The sequence below is a fragment of the Fundulus heteroclitus genome, chromosome 10 (genome assembly GCF_011125445.2).
Source record: "Fundulus heteroclitus isolate FHET01 chromosome 10, MU-UCD_Fhet_4.1, whole genome shotgun sequence".
Lineage (NCBI taxonomy): Eukaryota > Metazoa > Chordata > Actinopteri > Cyprinodontiformes > Fundulidae > Fundulus > Fundulus heteroclitus.
Window position 1 is genome coordinate 12,319,422 of NC_046370.1, and position 12,559 is coordinate 12,331,980.

The 12,559-nt window shown below is 38.1% G+C and overlaps 1 protein-coding gene across 2 annotated transcripts in view; it reads left to right on the plus strand.

Annotated features, from left to right (window-relative positions):
• LOC105926482 (carbohydrate sulfotransferase 15) overlaps positions 1–12,559 on the plus strand; it is a 57,138-nt gene that overhangs the window by 32,457 nt on the left and 12,122 nt on the right. For both annotated transcript variants that reach the window (XM_012862847.3, XM_012862846.3), the window contains one exon: positions 10,284–10,427. In XM_012862847.3, coding sequence (XP_012718301.1) covers positions 10,284–10,427 — 144 coding nt within the window. The remainder of the gene's footprint in view (positions 1–10,283; positions 10,428–12,559) is intronic.

A 12,559-nucleotide genomic window follows, 5' to 3' on the forward strand; every position in this document is an offset into this window, starting at 1 on the left:
AGAGGCTCTATGAACAACATTGTCTCTATAGCTATGGTGGTGTGTTTAGGGTCCTTGTCTTACTGGAAAGTGGACCTCCACTCCAGTCTTTTGCAGCCTCTAACCCAGGATCACCCTGTATCTGGACTTATCCACCATCCTGTCAACTCTGGCCAGCTTTCCTCTCCGACCTGAAGAAAGGCATACCCACAGTATGATGCTCCCATAACTACTTTCACCGTGGCCATGGTCTGTCAGAATGACAGTTCTCTGCCTCACATAGGCAGGTCAAAAATAAGTCTTGTCTGACCAGAGCATCGTCTTTCACACGTTTGCAGTTTCTTCTGAAGGGCTTGTGTCAAACTGCAGCGAGGAATTTGTTTGGGTTTCTTTCAACAATTCAAAAATGTTGCCAGTCTTCCACACTGCCCACATTTGTGCAAAGCACAAATATAGTTATATCCTGTCATCTACACCTCAGCTGTGAATCTCAGCAGCTCCTTCAGTCTGACACGGACCCCTTGACTACCTCTTTAATTCGTCGCCTCTTTGCCCCGCCCTGCCAGTTTAGGTGGACGGCCATGTCTTGTTAAGATTGCAGTTGCACCATTTTTGGGTAATAGATTAAAGGCTGCTTTGTGAAATATTCAAAGCTTGACAATTAGTTATTAGTATTTTAAATGTATCCACAACTTTATCCACGACCTGTGTGGTGGGTTCCTTGGTCTTCATCATCCTGTTATACTATAGTGTACTATTAACTCACACCGAGATGGACTGCATTTAGTAATTAGGTGACTTCTGAAATCATTTGGTTGCCCTGGATTATATTTAGTGGTGTCAAGGAAAAGGGGATCAATGCATGAGGATGTGTGTTCATAAGTAATTTTTCCAAGTCTTTAAAAGATATGTTGTTTATTTTCCTATGACTTTTTAGTCTGAAGCTCTTTAATCAGAAGTCTGAAGCCATTTGATCCAATGTCTGCCTGAGACCCAAAAGTATCCTAAATTGTGTGTGTGTAAGAGTGAGTGTGTGTGTATATATATGTGTATACATATGTATATATACATATATATACATATATATATGTATTATATATATATATATATATATATATATATATATATATATATATATATATATATATATATATATATATATATATATGCATTTTTTCTCTACGTGAATTTTTACCTGCTTGTTTAGTGATCTAATAGTGTATTTGCAGTCTTGAAGTCAACATTTTAAATACATAATGACCGTCTCCACTGCATTAGACTCTATCAGCTCCAATATTCACATTGTTGTTCAGAGAAGGTACTGAAGTGCTCGGGTCTGACCACAGGTACTCGACTGGTTTGAGGTTTGGACTTTCACTAGGCCAACACATTTTATTGTTTCCCCTTTAACCCATTGAGTGTTGCTTTAGCAGTATGCTTCGGATCATTGTCCTGCTGGAATGTGAACTTCCATCCCAGTCTCAGTTCACAGGCAGACTGATTGGTTTTGCTCAATAACATCCCTGTATTTAGCACCACCCATCTGTCACTTGACTCTGACCAGTTTATCAGTCCCTGCTGCTGAAATACATCGCCACTGCATGATCCTGCCACTACCATGTTTCACTGTGGGGAGGATGTTCTTGAGGTGATGGGATATGTTGGGTTTTGGCCGGGCATGACATTTTCTTTGGTGGCCCAGGAGTTAAATTTTAATCTCATCTGACCAGAGCCCTTTCCTCTATACGTTTTGAGAGTTACCCATATGCCTTTTGACAAACTCAAAACATGCCTCCTTTTTTTAACACTTAGTAATGGCTTTTTTTCTGGCCTCTCTCCCATAAAGCAGAGCTCTATTGAGTGAACAGCTTATTGTGATCCATGGGACAAATCCTCCTTGTTTTGTAATTTCTTCTAATTAGTGGCCCAGTTATAGCTCCACGGCTGAAAAATTTAGACTTATGTCACGGTTCCCTTCTACATAGATGCTACATGCTTCTGTGGTTGAAACCACTTGCACATGTGATAAAAAGAGTGAGACGCCTTTGCACGCTTAGAAACCACAAACACAACTGAACCTGCTTCTTGTGCTACTTCAGCGCTCACTGTTGCACTCATTTCTTCCATCATGTCTCTTTGACACATTTCTTCTCACAACGTTTAGCAGTTGCTCGTTTTGCATCTTGAACTCATCCTAATTTGCATACCCTCGTGTATTGCACTCTTATTTAAACGGCTAACTGCATAATCGTAATTTTTTTTTTTTTTTAATTAGACCGCAAAACAGTTTGTTAAACAATACAGCTGTTGCATATTCTAAATATATCTTAGCGGAACATTTCGGTGAGGGGTTTCATGGAAATATTTGCAAATGTACTGAGGGTTAAACATTATGAGTCAATAATTGGCTGTTGTTTTGCCAGAATTCTGAAGCATGAACAACCTACTGCTGCCACCGCTCTCACTTGGCATTCAGCTGAGTTTGAACAGGTGGCAAACAATTCTTTCACTCAAAAAAAGTGACAAACACGGAGCGTCAAGGAGTAAGAGCCGCCTCACAGTAGACATCTGGTCGTATGGCAGTTCTGTCATCGGAAAGTGTGGCTGCCATCATGTTTTTCTTTTCATTCTGCTTTAAGGGCATCTGTGATGTTAGAAGAAATACCGCACCATCACAGATGGGACTTAAAGCCAAACAAGATCTGGTGGTGATAACGCATGGGCCATATAGGACTATGACTGTATGAGAACCTTGAGCAACAAGAGCGTCTTTCTATGAAGACAAAAACATAAAACAAAGCCAAAAAAAAAAAACACCCAAAAACTTACAACACATTTTAAACTACCTGAATATAGAAACTGTGTTTTTGTCTGGAGGGGTTCCAACAAGGTTTCATTCTCAGACCAGTCTTGTTTACACTTTATGTTAATGATTTACCACATACCGGCATAAATGTTAGAGCAGCACTGAGTAAGCAGCGCCCCCTCTACAGGACCTGTTGTGGATGGATAGTTTTGGCCAGAGGTGGGTAGAGTAGCCAAACGTTGTACTCAAGTAAGAGTAGCACTACAACATATCTTTACTCAAGTAAAAGTTAAAAGTTGCCAGCCAAGAAAATACTCCAGTGAAAGTAAAAAATATTCAGTAAGAAGGCTACTCAAGTACTGAGTAACTAATCATAACAGACAAAAATATAAGGTTATGTGCAAATTCTGGTATCTTAAAGACAAAAGATACCCTAAAGACAAAAGAGACACTTTTCTAAATGATTTTTTTTCAACATTAAACTTGAAAGCGATACTTACAGCAGTTAATGTATATCCAGTATGTTAGAACAGTGCAAAGTACTCCCAAATATAATGTGTACTGTTTACTCTACGTTCATTTGACCTCCAAATGCCTCAATGAGCCCAGCAGATAGAATATAACGTTAAAATAACAAAGCTTGTGTATAAATAAGACGTCTCACTTTAATACAAACTCTAGGTTTTTGTCTCTGGCACATTTTTGGTTAAAACAAGTATGCTCTATATTCATGCAGTTACTCGCAGTAGGCCGAGTAGCCAGAAATTTACTAAAGTAAGAGTAGCGATACTTGAGTCATAATATTACTAAAGTAAAAGTAAAAAGTACAGTGCACTAAAAGTTAAATTTTGCTCAAAAAGTTACTTGTGTAAATGTATCTGAGTATAAGTGTAACAAGTTACTACTCACCTCTGGTTTTGGCTGGCTCACTGTTTGTAACACAGCAGCGACAGCGGGTCTATTTATAACTCTTGTTCATAGTTGCTTATTTTGTAGCCCAAATAAGCAACTTCATGGTCAAAAAACAAGCCTAATAAACCGCAACCTGCAACTCAAAAAATAGACAATAGACTTGAGGGAAAAAAATAACAAACTATACCTATAATAAGCATACTTGGTAACACTGCTGTTGATGCCATTGGCTTTGCATTGGGCTGCTGTAAAGCTGTTCGTCTTACCACAAGAACGAGAACAGAGCCACAAGACTGCCAGTGCATAGAAAGTGGCAAGTGTGGTTTTTCGCCCAGAGACAGTAGGGGGAGATGGCAGACCCCTAAATTGTCTCATAAATACTTCAATTATCATCAAAGGGCCTTAGAAGATGATACATTAAGGTAAATATGTTACTTAGTGCTGCTTCAATGTATGCAGACGACCTGGATATTTTTACACATGAAACAAGTTTTCAAGAAGCATCTAAGTATGATATCTACTATTTCAATCCTAGAATATAGAAAAGAACTTCAAGAAGACCTTTTTGTTTTTACATCTTGACATGTAAAAAAACAATATAGACTAACACATCATTTAAAATTAGAGGACAGATCTTACATGACTTTCAAACTTTATGATATTTTTTACAAGCACAGAGTTAGTCTGTGTGTATTTCTGTCCAAGTATAAATCCAGCTGTCCGTTGAAGGTCTTAGAGCATTGCTAGACAACACAAACAGTATCATGAAGACCAGACAGGTCAGGGACAGCGAAGACATTTAGTGCAGAATGATACCCAGAGCTTTAAGCATCTCGTGAACCGTCATAATCCATTATTTGAAAATGAAAGGAATATGGTGCAACCCTAAACCAATTCAAGATGAGGTGATCGACCTAAACTGACAAGATGTGCAAGGAGAGCATTATTCAGAGAGGCAGCCAAGAGGCTCGCAATGACTTTGAGGAGGCTACAGAAAACCACAGCTCACGTTGGTGAATCTGTTGACATGGCAAGTATCAGTATTGAATACTGAGATACTGTATCTTAGCTTGACCTATATTTTATGAAGGAGAATATGCAAAAAGTGTTGTCTCTTGATGTGCAAAGCTGGAAGGGACAGATGGCAAAGACCTGCAGTTGTAGTTGCTGCAAGTGGCGGTCCTGCAAATGTATTTGGCACAGTGGGGGAATAAATATGCACATTCTGCTTTTTTTATTTTTATTTCTTAGAAAACATTGCAAACAATGTGTTTTTGCCCCTTAAACTTCACAGCCAGGAGCTGCATTATGTTGGTCTATGGCATAAGGTCTAAGTAAAATGGACTGAAGTTTGTAGTTGTAAGTTGACAAAACATGCAAATGTTCAATGGGCGTAAATACTTTTGCAAGGCACTGACTATGATAAAGATGATGATGTTTAGTTCAAAAGGGACAATGCGCGTGCTGGAAATAGCTATGAAGGTTTTCTTTGTTGTTGTCCCTCAAGATTGCAGATTTTGATTATGTTCCCCAAAAAACAAAAACAAAGAAAAGAACTATAGCTTTTATTCTGGCTAATAGACTTATACATGACTTAGACAGACTTTGTCATACAACGTTCACAATATACATTTGAGCGAAATTTCGTTGCAAGGCTCCCAGGTTAATGTTGAAATAATTTTACACATTGCTACATTGGTTAGTATAGCTCTTATAATTACATTATACTTCTTTATAGTTAGGGAACACAATGTAGTGTTTTGACATTTACCCCCAATAAAAAGCAAACTAAAATCTTTTAGGGGAGAGAAAAAGGGTGAGATACAGTTATTTTTTTAAAAGAAAGCACCACATTTATGCTCATTCTAAATAGGTTGCCATACACACTTGACATAATTGTAGGCGCCTCTGATTAGCCTAAAATAAAGATGTTGTTGAAGATGTCTAGCTGGCTTCACCTCAGATTTTGTCATGTGCTCTTCAGCGAGAGCCATGGTCTGCAGAGATGTTGCATAAAGTAGCCTTACCTTAAGATTAAAAGGGTAGAGAAGCATTAGACATATCACGCAAAACAGGGAAGATGGTTTTCATCAAGGTATAGAAAATGTAGTGCAAGTATGATATAAGCAAGAACCAAATTACATTTTAAAATAGGAAAAGGGAGGATGCCAAGAGGCCTACAGCAACATTAAAGGAGCTGCAGGATTTTCTGACAAGTACTGACTACGTGGTACATGTGAAAACAATCTCCATTATTTTGAAACTGTCTTGGCTGTCGGTAGGGTTGTAAGATCAAAGCACGGTTTACTTGAGGAACGAAACATCCGACACTGGATGAATGATTGAGAATATCCGAAAACCAGGTGAGAGAATGGGTTGTGCTCTGATGAAAGTAAAGTAGAAATTTCTGGCCAAAATTCCAAAAAGGTACGTTTGGTGCAAAAAACATTGAGACTGCACATCACCAAAAGAACACCAGACCCAGCACGGTAAGGGTAGCGTCATGCTTTGGGGCTGTTTTTCTTCAGCTGGAAGTGTTGGCACAAAGCCTCCATGGTTCTGCTTGAAAGCTGAGGATGAGGAGGAACTTAATCTTTCAGTACGGCAGTGACCAAAAGGACACAACTAAATCCACACGGTTTAATTGGAAGAAAAAGAACCATAATCAAATCCTCTTACAGTGAAAAGTAGGTAAATATGGTAGAGTCAAGATTAGACGCATTGTGACAGATTCCTCCTCAATAAGAGGAGTGCTGTGATAAAATTAAAAGGTGCTCCAATAAAACATTAGTTTAGAAGGTGCATACAAATTAACTTCATGGAGTTGTACTGCTTACAGAGGCAAAAAAAAAGTTCTGAAAAGTTTTCAACCAACAGGGTTGTTTACAGTTTTTATATCCGCTATATCCACTTTAAACAGCATGAAAGGAAAAATGCAGAGTTGCAGTAGATTTTAAAATCCTGATGTTTTTTTTTCTTTAGTTATATTTTTTTTGGTTCTTCTTTTTTAGATTTGAAGTCCTTTTTCTACACTCTTCCAAAATATTTTTTTTAGATATGGTTTATGATAACACCTTACTTGACCTGATTATTGCCAAGTAGGCAAAGATTTTGCAGTAATAAAAAGGCAAGACATCATACTTAATGCACTTTTTTCTCCTTTCCATTCTAACTGAAACACTCATTAGAATTTATGAATAATGGAGAGCTTGAGGAGCTCTAGAGACGGGCTTTAGTACAGTGAGTCAGTGTGTGGGGGCTAAAAATGTTTGCATTTTTAAAGAACATTTCTTATAGGAAAATGAAAAGAGGGCAGCGAAGCTGAACGGCACTGATCTCCCTCTTAGTTAAGTGCTCTCTTTATAGTCATCTCTGATTGCAAAATCAAACAGAGATTAGATAATGGCTTAAGCGTGAGTTGCTTATACAAGATATGGAGCTAATTTTCATTTACTATCAGCCGCTATCCTTTTACAGAACAAAGCGGCAACCGTGACTACTGCGCTGCCAAGATTGCTTCCCTCTGTGGACCTAGGTCACTCTTTTTATCCAGCCATAACTAATACACACAATTCATTTTTCCTGCCTTGAACCACAATGATATTATTGTTGTTTTTTGGTTTTACGCTAGTTAGCAACAATACTGGCTTTTCTAAACAAAACAAAAAAAACTCAAATCATAATCACAAATATCAAAAGATAATGATAACTGTCGCAGCCAAAGCAGTTCCTTTGAAGTTGATCCAGTTCTTGAGAGTGTGCTTAATCCCTCTGAGATTTCAAAAACCTAATTGGAGGATTGAACGGTCTGCATGCGGTGCTTTCTGTAATATGATGTGTTTAGTCTGGGTTGCCGATTATTTTCAGATGAGTTATTTTGCTTCGTGGGTTTTTGTTTTTTTCCTGCAGCTCACGGTGGTGCAGCTGTGTCTCAGCGATAGGTTAATGTACCACTTCGTTCCCCTTTTGCTCTTGTGCTTTCTGTCACCTACTCTTTATCCCTTCCAGACTTGTACTGTAGGGTTATATGCTGGTAATAAGCACGTTTCTCCTTAAGCATCCTCCAAGGACCCGTTGAATTCAAATGGCCTTGTTTTGTATTTATTTATTTAGTTCCCTCTTGAGTCTCTGTCAGGCTGATACATAGAACTGCTGAACTGATGCGACGCGCGGAGCATAACTTTCTCAGTGCAGCCGACTGAAATTTAAGCGAATGTGTCTGCATTATGCAGCGGAAAGCCATGAAATGCAACTTTGTTTTAAACTGCTGGACATTTAATTTATATTACGAAGTAAACAAATGGATGCCAAATCCATACCAGAGTTGTTCTAGATTAATGTTGAATGTTCTAGATCTAGATAAATATTGCTGCTAGTTTGCTGCTGAAGACTTTAGAGTCAGAATCACACTCTCATTCTAGCATCACTAAAATAAACATTTGTTTGAATTATCTCATTTGTCTAATGCTGCATAGAAACTGCTAAGTCATTCAACAAGCCACTACAATTGCATAGTAAATTTTAATTGCTATAATTAGTCTGTGCACCGCCCCAGCTCAGATGGAAAACACATTTTGCTTTTAAAGCATTAATTTGACACTGGCAATTAACTGAAAACATTAAGCAGTCGAGAAATAAATAAAAAAACCTCCTACTGCTTAGCTTAGGTTGGATCTGGAAATGCTGCTAGTCGATCACAAAAAGTTGCTTAGGAGATTGGAATAAATTACCCATCTTTGGTTCTCACAGCAGCAATTATCACTAAGAAGCGATTTATGTCAACCATAATTACAATTTAATTTTGACTTTTCTCTGCATTATCCAGAAACAACACAAATGCCCTGTAGATAAATATGTTTGTGAACAAGCACTATTTAAAACAAGAAATGTAACTAGTTTTTTTATTAATCAAAATATTCTTATTGACGAGAATAGCTTGTTGAGCTGGAACATAACGGGCAAAGTGCAACCAGCAAACAAGTGCATGCATTAAACAGTCTGAGCGGTGCTTAATGCTATGGTGAGATTCCTAAAGTTTCCGGTAAAAATAAGTATTGATTATATAAAGTCTAAAACAAAAATAAAATCATATTATCTCACCGTTGCAACTCTATTCCCTTCCATGTTTATAGGCAAACCCACTTTAAACATGTAAAACAAACCCATTTTAAACGTGTCTCCTCCATTAATTACTACATAGCCGATTTAGAATTTGTGTTTTAAAAAAAAAATTTGTGATTATATTGCAAAGGCAATTAATTATCAATCCTTGGTTGCAGCTCAGCTATTGGTCCTCACAGCAGGAATTATTTATAAGAAGAACTACAAGAATTATGAAAGGGGTCCAACCTTTCTTCGGAGGTCCAGACCTGCGAACGTCCCTCCTGTTGTACCTCCGTCCCTGTTACCAGCCTCAAGCAAACATTGTCTTTCGTTATGTTTACATTTATGGGCTCATCAAATAACACCAGCCATTCAAACAGAGTAGGTACAACAGTCTGAATTTGTAGAGCCAGATATTTATACACCATGATCATTAAGACCTGTTCAGCGCTTCTCATGGCTTTGAAAAGCCATTTATGGCAGCTGTACGGTTCTTCGTCTTAGTCCCGCTAGTGGTCTAACTTCTCTAATCTTCAGAAAGGTCCTTTGATGTTACTTGTAGACAAAGACGTACAAAACTGACAGAGATTGTCCCAACGTTCTCCAGATACTCTACGATTACTACGTCTGTGTCTGGGATGAGCTCGGTTTTCATAGCACCTAGCATCAGTATGCATTATAGTACTATATGCAAACAATACCAAAGATTCAATGATACGTAACAATTTTACAATCTAAGGCGAAATATGATGCAGAGCTATGAGCATTGGTTAAAAAGTCAAATTCTCAAAAAAGAGTGACTTACTTATTTATTAGACAAATATATAGTTTAAAATAGAGTGTATTGAATGTTTATGCATATATCCTGAAAAATCTGTGTCTCTCTGTGTGTGTGTGTGTTTTAAAGTTTAGATGTCTTCTCCTTCTGAATTACCCAAAATAAAGATGGTGTTGTACAAATCTGCTTCCCCATTTTTCAAAATAAACCTGTCCATATCATAGGACCTCCTAATTTGGGATGTTTACCGAATTGGGTACACTACTTTAAGATCATGTTCCTGCTTTCAGATGTAAATTTGAACTAAGTATCTCTCTTAATATCTCTGAGATGTGACCGGCTTGCTTGTTAGTTAATTATTAAACTATGTTTCCTTATATCAATATTTCATTTTTTGACATTCAAAAAGGGGCTATTTTTACTCAATTTGGCCTTATTTATATGTAAGATATTCAAGGCTTTAAACTTTGTGCTGAAAACACATTTAATGTGTTGTCTCTAGCATTAGCGCCACCTATTGATGAGCGATAGTGAACTTTTGTGTAGTGGTGCATGCTAAACCAGGGCTAAAGCTCCAGCTTTCCATTTGTGTTCTCTTGCCTCTGCAGGCTTGAATCGCGAATAAAGTTCTGAAAAAAAGGTACATATGCTAACAAAAACTCAGAAATAAAACCCTTTTGCTGTTTTTTTGTTTTGTTATGCTAGGCATCATTCGTCTCAGTGAGGGCTTGCACGATCGCTACCCGGTGGAGGACTACCTCGATCTGTTCGATCAGGCCACTCACCAAATCCAGGGCGAGCTCACTGCAAACACCAGTGGCTCACCCAGCCACCCAAAGATCATCATAGGTAAGTCACTTAATTAATTCACTTTCTCGTCAATGTCCAACAGCTGGAAAGAAAACAAGTCTTCGATCCTCCAAAAACAAATCGGAGGTGTTAGGTGCAAAAATGTTCACACTGATCACAAGGATTATTATTATTTTTTTATTAAGCCATACGTCAATACACCAAGCAGATATTTTGGATTTATATAGTTAACTTCTTGCCTAAAAACATTTCAATAGTAACTTTTATGTCACAGGGTTGTCTCCATTCAGGGGCTGCAAGTAGTTTCACCGCTAAGAATACAGCTAAGATTACCTGAGCTGTAATTGAATTGGTACAGCTAAGGCTGTCCCCATTCACCACTTCAAAGGCTCCTTCAAATGCGGCCAACAAATGCATCCTTCTTTTCCCCAGTTTAAAGGATGAGTCCAGTGGATCCTTGCTGGCTCACCCTATCCCGTGATTGATTGCGTGTTGAAATTGTTCAAAAGGACACAGCAATGGCTGAGAGGAGTGAACAGCTGTGGGAAAAAAAAATTGCTGCCTATATTGTGCTTTCAGTGACATAAAATGAGGAGAACATGCAATCTCTATGCTGAAAGGCTCGGATTTATACGCAGAACCTTCTGGCTCAATAACAGTTTGTTACTGAAGGAAAACCAAAGAATGTTGTGAGCGCAACCTGAGGACGTTTTTAATATGCAACCTGCAACTCCAGAGCCATGAGTGGCTCTTTGGACCTTCCATAATGGCTTTTTGATAACTGTCTGAAAAGGATTAAGAGCCAACTGATGTTTTTAAATAAAGATATAATAACAAATGTTGGTTTTAGCAGTTTTTCCATTTTTATTTCAAGCACAGTCACGCTCACAGTACCAGTAATATATGTTTAAGAGCTATTATTCTTATCATAAGTATGTAAACTATTTTCTTTTCTCAGTTATTTTTTCACAAAATTTGACATGTAATTAAAAAAAATATCTCCATGCTGTTTCTGCTTTTTAAAACCTAAAAGAAGAAATAAAATAAAATGGAAATAAAAATTTCCTACAGATTTAATTAAAATCATAATTGTCTTTTTTCCCCAAACGATTTATGTCACATTTCTGGCTATAAAACGAGTTTTATTAAGCTTGACTGCGGGCAAAAATCGTTTTTTGGTTGTAAATGTTGAAGACCCCCGTTCTGGGGGAATCTCCATACTTTTATGCCTTCCAAAAAACCAATATGTGAAAGCCTGTAAAAACTCCAGACTTTCTCTTGGTTCCACTCTCGACCTTATGCAAATAAGATTTTTATTCACAAAGATAAAAGGAATAAAATGATTCATCATGCTGATTTGAATAACAAAATGTTTTATTCCTTCACGAATTTGCATAAACAAATGCAATCAGTCACTGCGCAGAGAGTATAATTAAAGCCTGACAGATTCCAAGCATTATAATCCATCTAGTCAGTGTTGCAGAGGTTTATTATCATTGACCTTTATAAGCTCCCAGTTGTTTGCAACAGGGTCGCTGTGCAATCTCTGTGTGAAATAAGAATCCAACCAGTCTTTATATCAAACTTCAAATCTTGACCTATGATGAAGCGCAACCCAGATCCAAACATCCTGCTTATGGCTGTGCACAAGCAAACCACACACACACACACACACACACACACACACACACACACACACACACACACACACACACACACACACACACACACACACACACACACACACACACACACACACACATTCTAAACTCTGCCAAGCAAGTGACAGGAAGCTGCTTATCAGCTTCGGCCTACTCGTCAGTCTATTACACAACAAGAGTCTTAAGAATGACATGTCAGCAGAGATCTGAGGCTACAAGATCCTGTTGATGGCACGTTAAGCAACGCCTGACACACTGCTAATCAGATCTGCAGAAAGTTTTTTTTTTTTTTTTTGTAAACGTTCTCTTGCTCAGCTTAATCTCAGCCTTCCTGTTTTGTTCGTTGTCAGAACATTACTCTGCGCTGTCAACCGCTCCTCTCCCTCTCCTGCCTTATATTAGTTACTCAGGTCATGTAGCAGCGCTCTGATATGTGTGTGAAAGTGCCCCAGCAGTAATGCTGTACCCCCCCCCCCATCCCCCCACCCAGGAGCGTTTTTGGCATTTGTC